Source organism: Diospyros lotus, chromosome 9, assembly GCF_014633365.1.
Source record: "Diospyros lotus cultivar Yz01 chromosome 9, ASM1463336v1, whole genome shotgun sequence".
NCBI classification, from domain to species: domain Eukaryota; kingdom Viridiplantae; phylum Streptophyta; class Magnoliopsida; order Ericales; family Ebenaceae; genus Diospyros; species Diospyros lotus.
Genome location: NC_068346.1, coordinates 30,666,670 through 30,689,229, shown reverse-complemented (window position 1 = coordinate 30,689,229; position 22,560 = coordinate 30,666,670). Strand labels below are relative to the sequence as shown.

At 38.8% G+C, this 22,560-nt stretch overlaps 1 protein-coding gene across 4 annotated transcripts; it reads left to right on the top strand.

The window, feature by feature from the left end:
• Positions 1–302: 302 nt before the first annotated feature.
• Positions 303–21,329, top strand: LOC127809818 (probable adenylate kinase 6, chloroplastic). Of its 4 annotated transcripts, none has more exons than XM_052348945.1 (5): positions 303–710; positions 7,045–7,185; positions 8,579–8,851; positions 19,455–19,628; positions 20,419–21,329. In XM_052348945.1, the coding sequence occupies exons 1-4, from the start codon at positions 387–389 to the stop codon at positions 19,596–19,598; spliced, it is 882 nt and encodes a 293-aa protein (XP_052204905.1). In that variant the 5' UTR covers positions 303–386; the 3' UTR covers positions 19,599–19,628; positions 20,419–21,329. The 4 variants fall into 4 exon arrangements, with proteins under 4 accessions (XP_052204905.1, XP_052204903.1, XP_052204904.1 ...); XM_052348943.1 differs by lacking the exon at positions 20,419–21,329 and adding an exon at positions 20,060–20,328; XM_052348944.1 differs by lacking the exon at positions 20,419–21,329 and adding an exon at positions 20,057–20,328.
• Positions 21,330–22,560: the final 1,231 nt, after the last annotated feature.

Here is a 22,560-nt window from a genome sequence, read left to right as displayed (position 1 = left end):
AAATTTATGATTTCATCTCATTTACTCAAAAGTCAAATCAGGGGAAAAAGTTAGTCTCTCCTTCAAGATTAGGTGGGCCGAGCTCGAACATCTAAGTTATATAAAAAAAAATTAACTAACTATAGGTTGACTGTTTTACACCTGTAATTAAATTATTAGTTGAATAATACAATCTACAAATAAATTGAGCTCAAGACCGAAAACTCGAATTTAATAAAATTTTAAATGTACAACTCGAAGTTTGTGCTTTTGTGAATTATTCCGCTCCCATGGTTTAATTTAAACCCCGTGTGCGGACTCATACGCGACTCAGAAGTCTTCTTTCTTTCTTCCAGGCTCCTCAAATCAGCACAAGGAGAGAGAGAGAGAGAGAGAGATCATCAGCCATGGCGGTTCCGAAGCGCCTTCTGGAGCCGAGACGCTGGCTGACCTTCTCTTCAGTTCTCCGGAGCTCCTGCTCCTCCTCTTCTTCCTATTCTTCCAATTCCGGAACCGACATCGCACCGCCGACCTCTTCTTTGCACCGCCATAGCTATAACGACTCGTCTTTTCCTCTCCACAGGAAAGTGCAGTGGGTGTTCCTGGGGTGTCCCGGAGTCGGCAAGGGCACCTACGCCGGCCGCCTCTCCAGCCTCCTCGGCGTCCCCCACATCTCCACCGGCGATCTCGTCCGCCACGAGCTCTCCTCTCACGGTCCGCTTGCCTCCCAGGTTCGTTGTGGTTTTCTCTGCTGATGTTGGCGTCCGGTTCTCTTAATTTGGAATTTGGGGTATTATCGGTTAGAATAGATTCGAATTATGTTGGGATTTGAGATGAAATGTTCGCTTTCTTTTTAAATTTGGGGAGGCGGTTTAGTATTTGACGATTTGAAGAAGGAAATTTTTGCGAACCGGATTTGTGATTCGCTGCTCGTAGCTGAAGACAAATGTAGTGTGAAAGTTATAATGCTTCGAGGGCGAGCTTTGGTAGTAATGGTCGGGTTGCTCTGTTGAGACGGTAAGATTATGAGTTCAAGTTGTGGAAACCTCCTTGTAAAATGAGGACTTTGCAAAAGGCAAGGCCGCCCACAAAAATAGCCCTGCCCCAACCTTTGGAAAGCAAGGAGTCTCGTCTATTCAGATGCCCAAGCATGTAATGCTTTGTTGGTTTGGGCTAATGAGAGAGTTTGAAAGGATATAAAAAAGCAGAACTTCTGTTTCCCTGGGCGCCCTTTGCTTTATATGATGTGTACGGATTGTAAGTTAAAAATTAATTAATTAAAAAAGGAAGCCTAAAAGCAACCCATTCCAGCGAAGTCCTTGCCAGATTTTTTTTATGAAAAATTTATTCTCAATCTAACATCATTATGGAAACATTTCCATCTATAAAATTGTTCTTACCAGGTATGCAGCCAGGTTGGGAGCAGTGCCACATTGTTTTTGATATTACACCAACCATTATGCCCAATTCAAACAGTCTCCCTGCACAAACAAGCCAGAATTGAAGTTAGCCTATAACATCATGAACTTGCCTTATTCATCTTCATCGTCATTTTGATATTGGTCCCTTAAGGCATTCTGTGCAATTAGTTTTTGTACTAGGACAATTGCAGTATCTCCTGTGAATCCTGAGACTTGTTTTACCAAGTTTCATTCCCATTGCTGCAATTTCTCAGGGCAAGCTGTTAATCACTCTTTGAACTCACGAATCTTTCAGTATATGTACCTATTTGATTGTCAAAGTTCATGAATGCTTTGCATGTTGCAATTCCTAGAAATATGTTTTCATGGATGCTAGATGTATTGCATTTCTTGATATTACATTCTTATCACTTTACATGTATTTATATGGCAAACAGGTATGCTTGGCCCTGGAATATTTTAGTTGTCTCCAATAATGCTTTGGAAACCTGAAATGAATCTGAAACAGAAAGAGCAGCAGGCGTTTGTAATGTGTCTTACTAGTACTTGTTGCAGCTTCTTTTAATTTGGATGAGAATTGAAAAAGGCAGGGCCTATGTGTTTGATTTAAACTCCTCTGACAAATACTACTATCTTTCTCAAATTGATTTATATTCCCCTGCCAAATACTGCTCTTTTTCAAATTGTTGTATATTTTGATGGTCCTTTAATTTCATCATACAGGTTTCAGGGGAAAACTGTTTAGACAACTGTACAGAGCTAGATAGAGATGACTTGATGAAATTCTTTAGGATAGCTAAAGCAGAGAAGAAAAGCAGACACCGGAACAACATTGCACTTTTTCACTATATCTCCATTTGCATAACATTTCTGGATCACATAAAGAGCTTTGGTCTCCATTAAGCTCTTATTTTCTTTTAAACCTTTTCCATATAGTTATCTACACTTGTGTGTACCCCTACTTATAATTCTGGATGACCTACTTCCCTTGTTCCTCCACATCATTACTCTTTGGGTTGAAGAAGAATACTTCCTTGGTCTTTCCCTTTGGTGGTGCCCTGATGCATAACTGCATATGAGTTCATTTCCCTTAAGGGTTTGGAAAGCTGAAATGGTTCAAAAACTAGACACGTATTAGTTCATTACTTCTTGGGATTGACAATGGAAGAGGTCACTCTCCATTGGGAAGCTTCATCTTTGAGTTCCACTAAAATTGTGTGGAATAGTTTTGAGTTTCGGTCCAGCACTCTCCACATTAACTACATATATGGAAAGAAAAACATTATTTTTGCAATAATTTTTTATAAGAGTATTGTTCTATCTTTTGGGGTTTGTCATTCAAAAATTTATTATTAAAAAATGAATACTCCATTGGACATTAAAACCAATATGGAGTAAATTTGTATCATTAATTGCTGTAGTTGTTAGAGGGGAGTGGGATGCTGAGGCAGCTTTTTGGATGTTTTACTACCTTCTTCGTGTCAAACAAAAAGTAAAAAACCATATATGCTCATGGGTAATCTAGTCAAGGAGATAGTATTCCAAAGATAATTATAGAAATATATGTATAACTTTTTTATGTTTGGATGAGTATAAGGTCACAACTTCTAGTTGTGGAAACATTCTTTTTTGCAAATCAACGATAAGTTATATACAACAATGAACCTTCTTTGGCCCGAACAAAGGAAAGAGTTTCATACACGGGAATGCCATTTTTCTAGATGAGTCAAATTCTTCTTTTGGGGTGTATAATAACTACTAGAGATAACAACAACATCAACTACAATAACAACCACCACCACCATAAGCCTTAATCCCACCTACATTCAATTTTTTGTTTTGAATCAACATGGGTTAATGGTTTTGAGTTCTTCTAGTATGATAGAAGGCAAGTGGACTTTTAATTATTATTTGTGTCATGCTTTAAATGTTATTCCCTCGTATTAGTTTCATACAAAATATATAATTGATTCTCATTTATCTCAACCACATGCCTTAATCTCATCTGTATTTCAAATTTTTTGTTTTTGTTTTGAATCAAGATGGGTTAAAGGTTTTGAGTTTGTGTATGTTGGAGGGCAACTAGACTTTTAATTATTATTTATGTATCATGCTTTATGTGTTATTCTGTTGAAATAGTTTCATACAAAATATATAATTGATTGATTCTCATTTAGCCTTTTATAAGATTGCTACAAGATAGGCATAAACTTTAAATCTTTTATTGTTATTGTTTAATTACCAAACATGTGGTAGTTACCCATTCATTGCTTGTGAAGTTACCCTATTACTGTTTAAAGTGAAGACCCCTTGTTGGTAAAATCTTACAATGTTTTCATCATGCCTGAGTTGCCTTCATGGTTAAAATCACAAACTATACTTGTTGCTCAAATACAACAATAAATTTCTTTGAGTGCGAGAGTGTCTTGATGAGTTTGTGAGTGACCAGTTTGTAGATGACCTACAAGGAAGAAATCAGTTAGGGGTGCAAGTGACCGTTTGTGTGGGCCCCCGGATGCTTGAGTCAATCTTTGGATGAGAGTGTAGAATGCAAAGAAAGCAGAGTTGTAGTATGTGTAGAGTTGTGAGCGTACCCTTTTCTAGAGGAGGATTATCCTATTTACAGGGGAGAGGAGTCTGACAAGTGGAGGGAGAGCCGCAATCTTCGATGGGCACATTGAACGTCTCCTAGATTTGTAGGTGAGCATATTGGAGGTAAGTTTGACCCGTTTTTCACGGTCTCTTGTGAGTAGTATATGGAGATTAGGTATCTTGGGGTCTATAGTCTTTTGGAAAGGTCTCTCACATGGTCTAGAGAGAGGCTTCCGGTTCTGGATCGCCCATGAGAGTCTCCTCGATATCTTCTTATGGATGATTGACTTATGAAGTACTCTAGAAGGTTCTCTTAGTGACGTTTCGAGAGAGGCTTCCAAAGGGTCACTCGGCGAGGCAGTTAGTCTTTGGCCATGTCTGTCACTTGCTTGGTTAGTCAACTATCCTCTTGGTGTTACTCAGGTAACCTCAGTCAGTCACTCAAGTAATCTCTCTCGATTACTCGAGTAATTTCTCAGTCAATCATTTGGTCAGTGATGGTCACTCAACTAACCTCTCTCGGTCACTCGACTAACTTCTCTCCACAGTCTCTCGGTAGCTCGACTAACAGTCACTCTTACTCAACTAACCTCTCTAGTTAGTTGACTAATCTCTCACTCACTCGGTAGTCTCTCGACAAGCAAGCAATCACTTGGTTACTCGACTAACCTCTCTGGTTAGTCGACTAACCACTCACTTATTCGATGGTCTCTCAGCAAGCAATCTTTTGATTACTCGACTAACCTCTCTACTTAGTCAACTAACCCTTCATTCATTTGGTGGTCTCTCGGCAGGTAGTCTCTCGATTACTCGACTAACCTCTCAGGCTTAGGCTTTTTATTGGACATAACAATACTCATGTAATTCTCTCTTTCTTCTTTTTGACCATATTAATCGAGAAGTACACCACCATTGAAAGCCTCCCGAACTTGGATTGACAACGCCACAATTCCAATGACTCAAAGGTGCCATGTTATTTTTCCTAGATTGTTACAAGGATCTTGTTGAGTTATATGGTTATAGTCTAGGGTTAATCCTATATTAGAGCCCATGGCCCATGGCCCATTGTATTTGTATATATATATAGGTTTATAGTCTATGAATTTAATTATGTGGTATATACATATTAAAAGTTAGGGTTTTCTTCCTAAGTTTCATATGGTATCAGAGCCAAAATACAAACCTTAGCTTTTAATACAAACCCTAGCTGCTGCCGCCCACATCACCAACGACCACCGTCGGTCGCGTTGCCACCAACTGCCGTAGCTTGTTGTGCCACCGCTGTCGCCGCCCACTGCGTTTTCGCCGCTTGTGCTACTAGTCAGCAGCGAGTCTTCACCGTCCGGTCACCGATCATGCACACCACCACCGCCGTTGCGTTCACCGGCCTCTGATCTGTTGACCCTCGGAGGACCGTTGTCGTTGCCGCCATCACGTGCCGTCTCTCTGGCACTGTTCACATAGACATTTTTGCTCCGATCTCTCTCTCCAATGCTCCGATCGCAACACTGTCTTCACCATTGGACTCGCCTCCCTCAGTCCATCCCAGCTCAAGTGGTTTTGTCGCCATCCACCGCCACCAGTCACGGGCTTCTGCCATCTGTCGTCGCTCTAGCGTGCCTCCACAGTGCTGGATCATCCAGCCTTTATTTTTTGGCTTATTTAACCCTTTTGTTTCTGTGGAAATTGTTAGAAGGCCGAGTTGATGGAAGGCCGAGTTGCCGAGTTGATGGAAGGCCGAGTAACCAAGCTGATGAGGCCGAGTTGTCGAGCTGAGGGAAGGCCGAGCTGTCGAGCTATTAAGCTCGTTATCATTTGATTTATTCTCTGTGATTTACCTTGATTTATATTGCTTATATCTTATCTTTCCTTTTTATTAGATTTGTTTGTATTTAAGGTTGTTGTAAGCTAGTTTTAAAAAGTAGGAATCTAATCTCTAAAATTTAGGAGAATTCTTAGGATTCACTGTATATATATTTGTGGCATTCTCAAGGGAATAATAGACGGAGTATTATTCTTTCAAAAGAAGATTTCTTCATGGTATCAGAGCAAGAATTATTTCCTCTTCTTATCAAACCCTAAGCAGCCAGTTGCTACAGCGACTAGCCACCTCTTAATCTCCTTTCTTTCTTCTACCCGATAGTACCAGAATTCTTCTACAATGGCCAGCAGCAGCAGTAAGTCTACCCAGATTATTCCCGCACCAAGCAACAATGCTATAACCATGGATAATAATAGCATGATCGCTATTACGGGACACAAGCTCAACGGTCAGAATTATCTCCAATGGTCACAATCAGTGTTGATGTTCATATGAGGCAAGGGCAAAGACGACTACTTGACTGGAGTCATAGCCAAACCAAAAGAAGAGGAACCAAGATACAGAGGTTTGAAGACAGAAAATAACATGGTGATGACTTGGCTCATCAATTCTATGGCGAATGAAATAGGTGAGAATTTCCTTCTTTATGATACCGCATAAGAAATTTGGGAGGCTGCTAAGGAGGCTTGGCTCGTTTGCAGGCCTAGAAGTATTCATCTTCACTGTAACATTTGTAATCTTAAGAAGACTGATAGATTCACTTGTGAAGTGAGTGGATGAAATGGAGGAAGTTTGTAGCGAGAGGAGGAGAAAAAGACCGAAGAGATCTTGGTGGGAAACCTTTAAATATGATAGAGAATGTAATGGCCTTACAAAGGATATGGCCATGGATAGAGATGGCTGGAGGTTTATTATTCATGCAACTGAACCCACCTAGTGGGACAAGGCTTATGATTATTGTTTATGTTGTTGTGAGTTGTGTAGTCAGTTTACTCTGGTCACATGCTATGCTTATTGTGCTATTCAAAAATTTCAAGTACCTCACTTTTCATGTGTGGGATCTTAAAAAAATGAATATGACCTATCCATAACAGGGGAAAGTGGTTAAATTTTCCTTAAAAGAACACTATAACATCGGAATAAAATTTTGGACTTCCTACTGTTATCTGAGATAAATTTGTTTATATATGCAGTATCTTTGAGCTTTTGTCTTTTGCTCCTATTTTGCAGCTTGAAGAGATTGTTAACCAAGGGAAATTGGTTTCAGATGAAATTATAATAAATTTATTGTCCAAGCGCCTTGAAGCTGGAGAAGCTAAGGGTGAATCAGGATTTATTCTTGATGGTTTTCCTCGAACTATAAGACAGGCGGTGAGCATGCTGTACTCTTTTCATCTTTTTCCTCCCTCCTGTCCTTTTTTAATTATCATTTGGAGTCCCAAAAGTAAAGATGGCTTACTGGCACCCTTCAAGTTTACAATTGCTGTTAAATAAGTTTTTGTTTCTTCTTTTCTTCTCCTTGCAATGAAGTCCTCTAAATGCACCAAGAATGCCATCGAAACATAACTATACTGGTGCTGGATAATTACACCATGAAGTTCAGAAATCCAAAAGATTCTAGAAAATAATCAAGAAGGATGAAAATAGGAAAATAGAGAAGGAAATGGATTTAAATGAGAGTAACGTGTTGTTTGTTTTCCAGTGGACTAGTTGCCTTTTAAAAGCTTCAGGGGGCTCTTCTCATGGAAAATTGATATAGTTTCTAGATGTCTTAAGTCCCTACTGGTGGCTATTATGTTGTTTTAAGATATCTTAAAGGAGCTGATCATATCTTGGGAACCATGTTTTGTTTGTTCATCAAATAAAAAGTTGCAGAATGCATGCTACTTGCCTGTAATTTGTAATTTAAGTTAATACTGCCGTCTGCTGACTGGAAATGAACTGTCTGAGGATATCCATAGGAAGTATTCCTTTGACATTACCCTTGGGTATGGGCCCATTTATCCTTGCTAAAATGGTAGGTCACAGAATGACCAAGCTAAACCTTTACTAGTACACAATTGACCTGTGATAAAAGAAGTGGAAAGGATAAAGAGAACAGGAAAAAGATGTTGATATAATTAACTGATAAATATCCTATGCGCCATGAAGTTATCAATTATCTTAGGACTATGTGTAGTTTTTTCTTTTTTTGGGCAAAAAAATGCTTGCGTAATGAGCAATGACACAGCTTATCATTCTTGTAAATGCTTTGTAGCTGGAACACTGATCTTGTGAGCATGCTATTTGGTTGCATATTTTGCTGCGAATCCTTGCCAAAACTTAGAAATTCTCCAGTAAAAGTGGTTGTGGACCTGAATACTGAATTATATTTGCAAAGCATTATTAATGGTGGGTACTGTTCATGCTTATGAGCTTACTCTCTGAAATATACGGCGGAGATTTTTCAAATTGTTGACTCTGCAGTTCTCTCTTCCAGTACTTTTAACCACTTCCAATATATGTAGAAATGCTGTTAATATTTTTATGACATGTATGATAAATTTGTATGTTCATTGAATCCATATCATTAATTCATCTGTTTCCTTTCTTTTAGCACTATATACAAATTAATAAATGTCACCAATGCAATTTTGTTTTTCCCATTTCTCCATGGCATTTAGATTTCAAAGGTTCATCTTTACCTGTGCTGAACACATGGAAGATTTTAATTTGCTCTCATGTGCATTCCACTAATTAACCTTTTGGGGCTTTTGTTATTTAGGAAATTTTAGAGGGTGTCACAGACATTGACTTGGTAATTAATTTAAAGCTTCGGGAGGAAGCATTGCTTGCAAAGTGCCTTGGGAGAAGGATTTGCAGTGAGTGTGGGGGGAACTATAATGTTGCCTCCATTGACATCAAGAGTGAGGATGGAAACCCTGGAATGTACATGGCACCACTTCTTCCTCCACCTCATTGTGCATCAAAACTTATCACACGGTCTGATGACACTGAAGCAGTTGTAAAGGAACGACTCCGTGTTTACAATGAAATGGTAATATTCCAACTTCTCAAAATGCCTTTTGACCACCTTGTTGATCTTTTTTCCATGTTTATCATTTTGTTGAATGAATTATTTTTGTTCTTTAAGTTTTTGTAAGTATGAATATTTACTAACACTAACTATAAGATGACATTATTACTCTATAAAAAATTTACCTTAGAAGTTCACTGTTACAACAGGGTGAATTGGACTATGATCACTACATGACCGCCTTCTCTGCCTTTCTATATGCCTAAGATGCAATATGTGCCCCCTTCCTTCCAACAGGCTATATCATTCACATGCATATTCTTGTTAAAAGCTACTTACAAGTTATAGTATAATAATGTAGTAATCTGAGTGCTTTATTATTAAATGGTGGTATTCCATTTGCCAAATACATAACTATTGTATACTTTTTTATATGACAACAATTCTTATAATTACCCCCTGCCCTACAATTGAAATACCTAAATAACAAGAAATTTCTTAACAACGATATATTTTGTGTATGCAAGTCCTCAATTTGAAAATATGTGGAACATGTCTATGACAGGGTATGAAAATTGGGGTAAATTACACCAGGGTTTAACAAATTGACACATATCCCCATAACATTTCAAAAATGGCATGAACCTCTCGTGAGGTTATTGGTTATGCATCACTTTCCAATAAACCTCCGTTAATTTTTCAAAAATGTCCAAAATACCCTTCATACTCTCTCTCCTCTCTCTTCTATTGATAGAGAAAAAAAGAAAAAAAAAATCGTTCGTGATCGTTGGTGCCAACCACCACCTTCAACGATGGAGGAATGAGATTGGGTCTAGACTGGTTCCTCCATCCAAGCTAGCAAATGAGCCCAGATCCAGGCTTCTTAGGCTTTAAAGGCACGGAAAGAGAAAATGAGAGAGAGAGAGAGAGAGAGAGATGAATGTCATGTACTAGTTAACTTAGGGTTTAGAATGGAATTTGGGAGAAATCGGGAAAGATAGAACAACAAGATAGGGAGAACTAGAGTAGAAGGAGAGGGATCATAGATAGAATTGAGAGGGGACATAGGTGATAGAGAGAGAGAATAGAGAATTGAGAGGAACGAGTAGAGAAATCAAAGAGGAAATTGAAGAGAGGGAAAGTCTAAAATTCAAATATCATTCCACAACATACATTCTCTAACTACACTAGCTTATTTATAGGCTTAATAGATAGAGGTACTAACAGTTACAACATAAGAGTACAACCAAAAGAGAAATACATATAATACCTTTTACTAATCTATCCTTGGGGATCCTTGGAGTCGTGAGAATGAACCCATCAGCAATCAAGTTTCTCTCAATCTAATCGGTAATGGGTTTTTGTTGATGGGGTTTCTCTCAACCTCATTGTCTTAGAGAGGAGAGAGAGAGAAAGGCAATGAAGAGATAGAGAGAGACATACCTTTATGCCATTGTGGAAAATTGTTGCTGCCACCATTATGGAGTGATCTCTTTGTCTCTCTCTCTCTCTCCTTGGATGGCAAATCAAATCATAATATTTGGGGCTCAATTTGTAGAGAATTTCTCTACAAATTGATGGAATTGAAGCCTTCGATTTGCAAAGATGTTCTCTACGAATCATAGCACAATCAATTTGTTTTTTAGATATAGTGAGAAAGAGAGGGGTGGCAGAGAATATGAGGTTGAAGTCATAGCTGGAGAGGAAGGACTGTTGTTGAAGAAGATAGACAGAGACAGTCACTAGATAAGACCCAATTTACAAGGGTGAAAGAGAGCAGGAAGAAAAAGGAGAGAGAGAGAAGATTCACACAATAACTTAATGGCAAGGGAGGTCTTTGTCATTTTTAAAGTGTCAAGGGTCTATGTCATTTTAGCAAACCTCAAGGGTGCTTAATGTAATTTAGCCTATACATTATGTCAAATCTAAAGTCATCAAAATAATGTTTTGATTAGTTTCATATGTTTGCGATGGTGTGTAAAAATAAGAGTTTGATGTACAATATATTACATAAGTCGGATTTGATTTACGTTTATACATTTATGCTTATATTGTAGATATGTTTAATTTGAAACCATGTCTTATTGAACAAATTGTGGTGGTTCATGAAAAATATGTTTCGGCTATTAGCTAGAAGACAATTGGAGTGTTGTGAGAATATAAGCTAGTGTTGACTATAATGTTTCAGATTGTTGGAGATGATTGGAGGGGTGTCAAGTCTCTAAGATGAGACTCGAACAAGGCAGAAATTATTTGGTGATCGAGGGAGAAAAAAGAGTTTCGGAGGGAGAATTTGAGAGAGAGAATTGAGAGGGAAGAGAAATAGGAGGGAAAGAATTATGTTATTTCTCAACATGAATTCCCATCCTCATACATCTTAGCCTTATATATATAGGCTCTTCTCATCGGCTAAGAGTATAATTGTAGGGGTATAATCACTAATACAACAACTAACTAGTATAAATGGCTAATGCCTTAACAACAAAATTTCAAGATTGCCCTTGGATTGTTGCATTCCTCACCCCTTGAAATCATTCTTGTCGTCAAGAATTTAGAGTAAGCCGGTAGCTCTCAAGAATTGCTTAAGCAGTTCTGGTAGGTATTCCCAAGTTGTATGGTCAGGGTGCATGTGTGACCATTCTACCAACACTTGGGTCAAGGGGATCACTACTCTCTTATTTATAATGGCCCAAGGCTCCAGAGCTTCTTCCAAATCTTCATCCACAGTTGGCAGGTCTTGACTAGTACGAGCATTAGATTCAATAGACTTCTTCAGTAATGAGATATGGAACACGGGGTAGATGTTGACCCCTGTTGGCAACTGTCACTTATATGCCACCTCTCCCCCACCTTGGATTCTATGGGATAGGGCCTGAAGTACTTGGGGCTGAGTTTGGAGACTAGTGTAGTTGAAAAGGGTTGTTGTAGGAATCTCTTCACCTTAAGGTAGACCTTATCGCCCACATTGAAGGATCTGTCACTCCTCTATTTATTTGCCTTTTGCTTCATCCTATTTTGGGTTGTGGCCAATTCCCTCCTAAGTATAGATAGCACCTCTTGCCTCTGTTGCAATTATTGTTCCACAACAGCCATGGTGGTTGTGGGATTGGATAAGGCCTGGGGGGCTATAACTAAATGTTGCTTCGAAGGGGCTTCTTTTGATGGCACCATGATAGTTAGAGTTATACCACCATTGTGCTAGGGACAACCACCGATTCCAACTTTTGGGTTTAGTGAAGCACATGCACTTTAGGTAAGCTTCCAGGCACTAATTAACCATCTCAGTTTGGCCATTCGTTTGAGGATGATAGGCAATAGAAATATGCAACCCCACTCTCAAATTCTCGAAATAATTCTTGCCAAAAAGTACTAGTAAAGATCTTATTCCTATCGGACACAATTGATTTAGGCACTCCAGGAATTTTAACCACAGAATCTAGGAACATTCTTGCCACCACTTGAGCTAAAAAGGGGTGTGTGAGACTGATAAAGTGTGCAAATTTGGTCAATCTATCCACCACTACCAATATTACATCCTTACCTTTGGATTTAGGTAGACCTTCTATAAAATCCATGGAAACTCCCTCCCAAGCTTGTTCAAGTATAGTTAATGGTTGCAATAGACTCGAATAGGCCACCTGCTTATGTTTACAATGCTGGTAGGTTGTACAAGATAGAAAAACCTCCACCACATCCTTCTTTTGCCCATGCCAAAAAAACAATTGTCTCACCTTATGATATATAGCCTTTATTCCTGAATTTCTTGAATGACCACCCAATGGGGAGCAATGTAGTGTCGTTTGGATCCTTTCCTTTAATGCTTTTTCATCTCCCATCACCAACCTTCCATTGAATCTAACCAAGCAATTGGAGAGTGTGTACCCTAGGCTCCCTATAGGATGCAGAGTAAGTTGGGCTATGAGGTCCTTCAACCACTATTTGTTCATAGCTCCTAGCTAGCTCCTTAACCCATTCCGATACCGCAACAATTATGGATTGGCAGCTGCCCTTCTTTCCCCTCCTTGATAGGGCATTAGCAACCATATTTTCATTTCCCTTTTGGTAGAGAATAGTGTAGTCCAGCCCCATTAACTTCGAAACCCCCTTCCATTGCAAGTGAGTATGTAGCCTTTGCTGAGATAGGAATTGTAAACTCTCATGATTTGTTTTGATTATAAAAGGATTCCCCTCTAGGTAGTGTCTCCACTTCTCCACCGCCCCCAACACAGCAAGCAACTCCTTATCATAATCACTTAGCCAGAGGTGCTTTGGAGCCAAATCTTGGCTAATATAAGCTAGGGGCCTACCTTCCTACACAAGCATTGCCCCTATCCCACTATCACAAGCGTCAATCTCCACCACAAAAAGCTTAGAAAAGTTCGGTAGTGCTAGTATTGGGGCTTGTGTCTTACCCCTCTTTAGTGCTAAGAAGGCTGCCTCGGCCTAAAGGTTCCAATTAAAGTTGTCCTTCTTGAGTAGCTCTGTTAAGGGTCTACTGATTATCCCATAGTGCTGTACAAACTTCTTATAATAGCCTATGAGCCCTTAGAAACCCCCTAGTTCTTTCACCGTATTCGATCTAGGCCATTCCACCACTGTTATGACCTTACGGGGGTCGACTTTAACTCCTCTAGAGATCACGTGGCCCAAATATTCCACCACCTCGGCAAAAGTATACTCTAATAGCTTGACATACAATTGGTTAGATTTAAGAACCTCAAAGGTGGTTCTGAGGTGAATTAGATGTTGTTTACAGTTGGGGTTGTAGATGAGGATGTCATCAAAGAAAACTAATATGAATTTTCTCAAGGGTTGAAATTTCGGTTCATCAATGCTTGGAAAGTAGTTGGGACATTGGTGAGCCCAAAGGACATGTCGACAAATTCATATAGCCCCTGTTGTGTACGGAAAGTTGTCTTTGGTAAATTAGAGGACTTCATCCAGATTTGGTGATATCCAGGCCTTAGGTCCAATTTGGAGAATATTTTGACTCCGAACAACTCATCTAACAGATCATCAATAAGGGGTATAGGGAATTTGTTTTTGATAGTGTTGTAGTTGAGTTGATGGTAGTTAACACAAAATCTCCACGTCCCATCCTTTCTTTTTTTACAAGGAGAACCAGGGAGGCAAATGAGCTTTGGCTAGGTTGAATGATAGAGGTGGATAACATGTTTGAGACTTGTTTTTCTATTTTTGCCTTTTGAATTGGGGAGTATTTGTAAGCTCTAAATGTTCACGAGAGTAGAGTTAGGATTGAGGTATATAGAATGGTCTAGTGGTCTCTGGGGTGATAGTGAATTGGGTTCAACAAATAGGTCCTTAAATTCTGTTAAAAGTAAGTGCAAGCTATCTGAAGTGTGTACCTCTGTGGAAAGCTGTAGAGTAGTAGAGCTACCAGCTGTGTGATGCTTCTTCCCTTCCATTTCCCCTTCTATTCCTCCCCATTCCATGGCTTGTATTGAATACAACTATGCAATTTACCCCCCTTTACTTTGTATCAGCTTCTGTAATTTCTGTCCAATGATCATTTTGCACTCCCCTTGCTCCAAACTGCCCACCAATGTCAACTTCCTACCTCCCATCTCCATAGTGACTTCCAACTTGTTGAAGTCAAATGTTAAAGGATTGATTGTACGCATCCAATCAACTCCTCGAGCAATGTCACAAACCCCTAGCTCCAAAATTCTCTAATTAGCCTGGAATTCGTGCCCTTGCATCACCCATTTAAAGCCCACACATTTGTAGTGGTTGTACATTTTGTTTCCATAAGCCACCGTCACTAATAAGGGGGTGGTGGCTGTCATTCTACACTTCAGTTTGGTGGCAGTAACTTTCATTCAAGAAGTAGTGAGTACTGCTACTATCGATCAACACCATGAGCTTCTTCTTACCCACTTGTCCCCTCACCTTGATTATCTTCCTAGTTGGACCCCCTCTGAGTGCTTGGAAAGAGATCTCTCCACCCTCATCCCCTTGTTCTTCCTCAGGCGTGGTCTCTGTAGCTTCCCCTTTTTCCTCTTCCTCTTCTTCCTCTATGCCATCTACTTTGTCCTCATTTGCCCCTTCCATGTTTAAGAGCTGCCTCTTACACTGGGACCATGGCTAATATTGATCCCTACATCTGTAACATAATCCCATCAACCTCCTCTGCTCCATAGTGGTATTTTTGTTAGCCAAATGGTTAAGAGTTTCCTTTAGATATGCCTGGAGTTGGTCTGGCCACTTAAGGCTCAGGAATTACCTCCTATGGGATGGCTAACAATAGGTACTAGCCTTGGCAAGGTCTTGTTTCTTTTGAAGATGGCTTCCAGGATTATCTCTTGCAACCTGGCCTTTTCTACCACCTGTCTCACTGTAGCCAACATCATCATCTGCACTATGGATCTTAGCTTATTCTTTAGGCCACTAATGAAACTATAGACAAAGTATTGCTCTATAAGAGAGGGTTGGGCATTCCACATTAGAGCACCTAATTCTTCAAATTTTTCTTGATAGTTAGTAACCGATCCTTCCTACTTAAGTTTGTTAAATTCCTCTATCATGTCAGCCATATTCCTCTCCCCAAAACGCTTGCACAACTCCTCAGCAAAATCAATCCATCTTGTTTCCATTCCTTTAGATCTGGACCATCCTTGAAACCACGCATCAGTCGTATCATTCAAATAGGTTGTGGCAAGGGTAATTCTTTGGTGTTCAACTACATTATAAAACTGGAATAAGCGCTCACATCGGCAGATCCGCTACCGAGGCTCGGATCCGTTGAACAAAGGTATCTCTAACCTCAGCATTGGTGTGTGAGTACTATTATGAGAGGCTAATTCTCTTGCCTGCACTCTTGGTTCCTCATCAGACAAGTTTTCCTCCTCTGCCACACCCGGGGGTCTAAGGAGGATGCCTTGGCCCACACTTGGATTAGCCTACTTATTTGAGAGGGAATTTCGGTGGTAACCAGAATTGAGGGAGTGAAGATAGCATGTTAAACATGCTGTTGATTCTCTGACCGTATTGCTCCATCATTTCTCTATGCCATTCCAGTTCTCTTTGCATGCTTTCCCGAGAGGTTGTAAGATCCTCATGCATTTTGTCTCTGATCGCCACTACATCTTCCCTGCTTTGAGTGACAGCTTGTGAGTCTGTCATTTTGAACTCCAGTGCTTCCATCCTTGATTTCAATTGCTTCAGTCTCGTCCCTTCCGCCATCTCAATCTATGACCAATTCGCTTCTTCTGATCAGTGGAGATCCTCAATTCCATTCACAGATCACAATTCACCATGATCTGATCTATTTCGTTCGTTCACTACCACGCCAATTCTATGCTAGGGATCGTCTGCTTTGATACCAAATGTCAAGTCTCTAAGATGAGACTCAAACAAGGCGAAAATTATCTGGTGACCAAGGGAGAAAAAAGAGTTTTGGAGGGAGAATTTGAGAGAGAATTGAGAGGGAAGAGAAACGAGAGGGAAAGAATTTTGTTATTTCTCAACATGAATTCCCATCCTCATACATCTTAGCCTTATATAGGCTCTTCCCGTCAGCTAATAGAATAACGATAGTGGTACAATCACCAATGCAACAACTAACTAGTACAAAAACAACAAAATTTCAAGATTACCCTTGGATTGTGACAAGGGGCTTGGAAGAGACCAAGACCATGTTGTAATAGGTTGAGGACTAATGGTGATGAGGATTTGTATGGTGATAAAAGTTACTACTTAGAATTTGGTGGTGACTGAGTGGCAATGAAATTAACAATTCAATAGTTTATCCAGGGAAAAATTGAATTTTTGTGGAGTTTTGATGGTTAGGTGCAGCTGAATAGTGTTTAATAGGAGGTGCACCTAATTGGGAGAATGTATGACATTTTGGGTACTTAAATTGGGCAAGATGGAGGATGGGTGTCTTTCATTACAGAATCATAATCTTTGGAGTAAGAAAGAAAAAAAAAAAAGAAAAAGAATTTTCCTTTGACAACTATTAATAGAAAGCTCTAGCAGAAGAGGACACTAAAATGGTCACCTTGTTATTAGATGTATTAAGGGTCCATGTGGTCGTTTAAGAATAATGTATTAAGGGCCCTTTGGGATTGACTTACAAAAATAAGTTGACGAGAGGTGGTTGGATTACATAAAACTATTTGGTAAGTCTATTAAGTTGATTTGACTTTCAGTTGTCAATAAATTATTATAATAAATATAATGTAATATAATCTATTCATATAACATTATAGTATATGAGTAAATTCCAGTCGACATCCTTGAGGTTTGCCAAAAAGGCACTAAGTACCCTTGTTTGGGAAATGACAAGGACCTCTCCTGATTTTATTAAACATGCATGCTACACTTTCTCCTTTGTTGCTACTTTACTGTTGTTAAAATTTATAAGATCACCAAAATACCCTCAAATCCCCCCCCCCCCCAACCCCCCTCCCTCTCGGTACATGAATCCTCTCTTCTCTCTGTTACTGAATTTTTTGCCAACGTGTCTCCCTTTCTCTTAGTCCATCTCTTTTCTCTCTTTTCAAGGTTTGACGATGGTTCAACCATTGCCAAACCATGGGGTTTTAGAGAAACCTCATTGCAATCGATGAGGTTCCAAAAACATAGCAAAGAAATCCAATCAATTGCCATGGGGTAGAAGATGAAGATGGAGAAGCAAATGAAGAAGCATGAATTGACCATACAATCCTAAACTTTGACCATTTGGCTCAAACACTAGCTATACTTGTTTTTTGCCCAATTAGTCCTTGAAATTCTGCCGGACACCCTTTTGTTAGTAACACCATTATCCTTGAAATTATGATAAAATTAAAGATATTTTTTATTTAATTAAAAAATAAAAACTTAGCATTAAACCCATTTGTGGATTCTGGTTGTTGGGATCGAATTGGTCGGAACCCTTGTCAATTGAAGCTAGTGATGTTGGTGATAGGTAGCAGTGTTATCAACACCTGAATGAAGAATAGAGAAGCATTGGAGATAGAGGTTGAGACGACCATGGTGGTGGTGGTGGTGGTCACGATGGTTGGAAATCACATCAAAATGGTAGCATCAGTGGTGCACAACAAGGCAACAAAGAGAGTGAATAGGGAAGATATCGATTGCTCATGGTGATGCTTGGTGGTTGCCATAAGAGAACAAAGCGAAGGAGTGGACAGTGAAGGGGGACAGTGGTAGTTGCAAGTGACTGTTGGTGGCTTGAGAGAATGGTGGCTCTCTCTCTCTCTCTCTCTCTCTGTAGCACACAGCAAGGGTTCTAGCCATCAAAATCCATTTGGTGGGTTTTAGCGATGGTTGTAATCCACTGGCTCAGCCTCAGTAGTTGGAACTCACCGTTGGTTTTGGCACCATGTTTTTATTTTATTTTTATTTTTTGATTTTTGGTTATAGAAAATATCTTTAATTTTATCTTAATTTCTATTCAATTAATTGTCAATTTCAAGAAAGTTTAGGATCTAATTTGGCGAAAAACAAAGTATAGGGAATATCCGGACCAAATGGTCAAACTTTAGAGGGTGTACGGTCAATTTATCCAGAGAAGAATATGGAGAATACGAACCCCAACATCTCTCTCTCTCTCTCTCTCTCTCATGTGTCGCATGCGCATTCCTGCAATGAAATCCAGCAGTGTTGGGGTTCGTGTCCAGTAACTGGTGGTGGTCGGCCACCACCAGTTTATTTGTTTGTTTATTTAATTTTTGTTTCTCTCTCATCTCTTTCTATCTTTCCTCTCTCGTCAGAAATGATAGCTGAACCTACCACTCAGTTTAGCCATGGCTGAACCTAGTGGTGGGCAACCACTCACGTGTGTGTGTGTGTGTCTAACAGATTGGGGTAAAATAGTCTTTTTATCATATTTTAATGATAGGGGAGTCTGTCATTTCTGATAAGCCGGGGGATTTTGTGTTTTCTTATGAAGTTTAGAGGTGCCAGGTGGAATTTACCACTATTATATTATCATATGATGTTGTTACAAAAATTATAATATTTATAGTTAATAAGATCAAGAAATTAGAAGGCTTCAACTCACCCCAATTCACTTCAATCTCATTGAAATCAAGATGTTGAGTTTGGGGCCTTGAACTCAGCTCTACTCAGTTGAGTTGAAAAAATTGGTATTGTACCAAACACCTAAATTACTGAGTTTGGCTTCAAACACACCCCTGGCTTCAAACTCAGCAAACAGGGCAAGTTATATTTATTCTGTACTTACTGGTCTTTATGGACCTTTCAGTTATTGTGTCCTGGCCTGGCTGTTTGTGAGTTTGTGATCATAACTACATCAAGTCGTAATCTTACCAGGTGGGGTTGGATTCTAGCTAGCCAATCATATCTATCATAAATTTCCTAATTTGATGGTTATAGATTCACCTATGCGATTATTGCCTCGATGTAATAATATCGTACTGATATTGTAATACTTTGATCTCCTTATCTGGGAGCATATGCATGGTTATTAGGGAGCCTCCGCAATGTGCTCTCTTCCCTCAAATCACAATACGTTTCTTTAACCTGAAAGTTAAGGCAATCAGAGCCATATTTTTTTTGTTAATTTTTAACGATTGCAAGCAGTGACGGTGGTTTGTGAACTAACACATGTTAGCAATATATTTTCTACCTTTAGAGTCGACCTGTAGAGGAATTCTACCGCAGCCGTGGCAAGTTGTTGGAATTTGATCTTCCAGGGGGAATCCCCGAATCCTGGCCTAAACTGCTACAAGCTCTGAATCTGGATAATCACAACGAGACCAAGTCTGCTGCGGCATAGGTCCTTGTTTGTTGTATCAAATCCCCCAAGGTAATCATTCTTTGCATGTGTTGCGTGTACATACATTTAATTTAGGAAGGAAACTGTACTTTCATGCATGGAATATGTCATATTTTGTATTGGGAAGATGGTGATTTTATGCTAACATTATGGCTCATACTTATCCATGAAAGGAGGAGGAAGGAATAGTAAAAGAAGTTGAGGCTCATAGCCGTTAAATTCCTGCATTCTTTTTAGCTATTTAATTCTAATTGATTGGTTTTCGATAATGGTTTTGTTGCGTCGAGGACTCGTATCTAGCGGGATTAAAACTTGTGATCATTGTTGCTTTCTGTTGCACCAAGACCCTTTTGGGATGCAATATTTTCTTCTGTAGCCAAATTTGCATTCTTGATGATCTGATTTTGTTTTGTTTTTCTGCACATTGACATAAATGTTTTATTGTAATTGCTTTGAAGTAGGGTCTGTTGATTTAAAGCTCGACCTTCTGTTGGTGGAAAAAGAAAAACAATAGAATCTGCCTGGACTGAAAGGTTGACCCGCTTGTAGTATGAAAAATGTATATTATGACTGGTTAAACAAAAAATTTAGAGTCACTCACTTCACTTGTAGGACCATAAGAGTTATATGTATCTAAATGGCCACCAAAACAAAACAAAAAAATAACTTTACTGAAGATGTAAGTCTATAACTTATTATTATTATTATAGGGTCAATTTCACTTTGATCCCATGTGATTTGTCCATTCTTACAAATATTTCATTTTGTAGTGTATTGAAACTCTATAATTTAGTTCCTTTTCTTCATTTCACGTGAGAAGGGAGCCTCATGATGCTCACTAGAAAGGAGGACAATGGTGTAGAGGCAAATGATGAACAACACACTACCATTTGGTGACAGAAAGGAAGGAGGGAGAGGAAAAAGTACGTAGTGGATGGTAAAATGGTGGTGAGGGTTCCAATAGTTGCCATATTAGATGATCATGTAGTGGTGGTTGATAGGGAAGGCAAGGATGGGGGAGATGTTCCTAATGGAGGAAAAACGAGGAAATATAATGCATTTGGATGTAATTGTAAAATTGATCTGAAGTTTACTTTGTTAAATGTTAGGGAGGGTAAGTATGGAATTTGTAATTTTCTAGACAATTGAATTGTCTAAAATTAAATTTCAAGAAAAATATCAATTGAATTGCTGAAAACCTTATCTTGAACGAAGATGAAGATGAACCCTTGAAGCTCATCCTCGACGGAGATGGCGATGAACAAGGGGAAGATCTGACGTCAATTTCAGGAGAAAGTTGAGGTTAAAGGAGCATCGGGATTGACGAGAGAGTGAGTGAATTGCCTAAAAAATGAATTCTCTCCTCTTTTTTGAGAATTTCTTTTCTAACAAAAGTAAGAAAAAGTTATCACGTGATTAAAAGTTAGAATTTGTATTATCTAAAAAATATTGTCCATCAAACACTTTAAAAATTAGAACTCGGATGAAAAATAGTCACTTTTCATGATATGATTAATTAAACAGGTGATTAGAGTTTATATATTGAAAAAAAAATAAGGAAATGGGAGTATGGCTTCAGCATTGGTTGCCGCTTATTGTGCGACGTTAATCGTATGATAGAGATATGATGGAGATGAAAGAGGAAAAAAGAGAGATGAGATAAAATTCTTAGTTAAAATAATAATTTTAGGATAATGCTTTTGGCCCGAGAAGTTGAGTCGACTTTTTAGGCTGTCTTGTAAAGCCATTCTTACCATTTCCTCGATAATAGCACTACAGTGCATTGGGAGAAAGGTAACACTGGCTCAGTCACTCGCCCCAAAAAGTTAACCTTACTTTTTGTGTCTTCGATTTTAATTTTAAATATGGTATTTATAATTTTTCAAATTAAAAAAATAATATGTATATGTACACTGACTATGCTACAAAATAATATGTATATGTACAATGATTGTGGTTATGGAGGCCGATATGGAAGAAGTCCGAATAGTTTGATGGCTGATTGTTGACGTCGATGGGGTCGGCTTAAGCAACCGACAACTAGAGTGAGGCAGCCGGCAAAGGATGTCATTGGCTGACAAGAGTAAAGGGTCGTCGGTCGCTTTCTGTGAGGTGGCTCAAAGCAAAAGGAAGTCCAAATCGGTGGTTGGTCCAGCTTCCAAGTTGATCGTCGTTGTCGTGAGCAAGAGGAGTTCAGATCAATCGTCGCCTCCAGTTTTCAGATCTGTCGTCGTCGTCGTAGCTGTCATTGTCCTCTTTTATTGTCGTCGTCGTCCTTTTTCGTCAGTGAGTCGTGGATGCATCTCGAATTGGATTCAAATCATGAATAAAATTACAACTAATTGATAAAATCAGGATCTTATTGTCAAAATTAAAAATTTTGAATAAAATTACAAAAAACATAAAAAGATTTAAATTTTTTGAGGCCTTATATCAAATACCAAACGTGCGATTAGTATAATTTACTCACCCTTACAATTAATATTTACCTTTGCAATATTTGCAACCGATGGCCTTTTTACTAGGAAAGACCTATTTATTACAATCACCCACTTCTCATAAGATGATAATTATTTTATATGTTTTACTTATCTATTATAAGCTATTTAAAACTATACATTCAAACATAATTTCGTGCATCGCACGTGCCACAATCTAGTACAAATATAGATTTAAATTCTGTCTTTTAAAATTACAAATAGAGTTAGGATTCAAAAATAAGTTGGAATATGATGGATTGAATAGAAACAAGACGCATGAAATTGTATATAAATAAATTTTTCATTCTCTAATCATAGTTAGACGTATAATTTTTATTTTTTTTTAAAGCATGTTCATTTTTTTTTTGTTAAACGCACCATTATGAGCGTTTTTCGTTGTTCGACTCCAAGATATCAGTAGAGGATGTAAATCAAATGACTCAGTAATTAGTTCGATCCCTAGTCCCGTTGCAAACATGAGA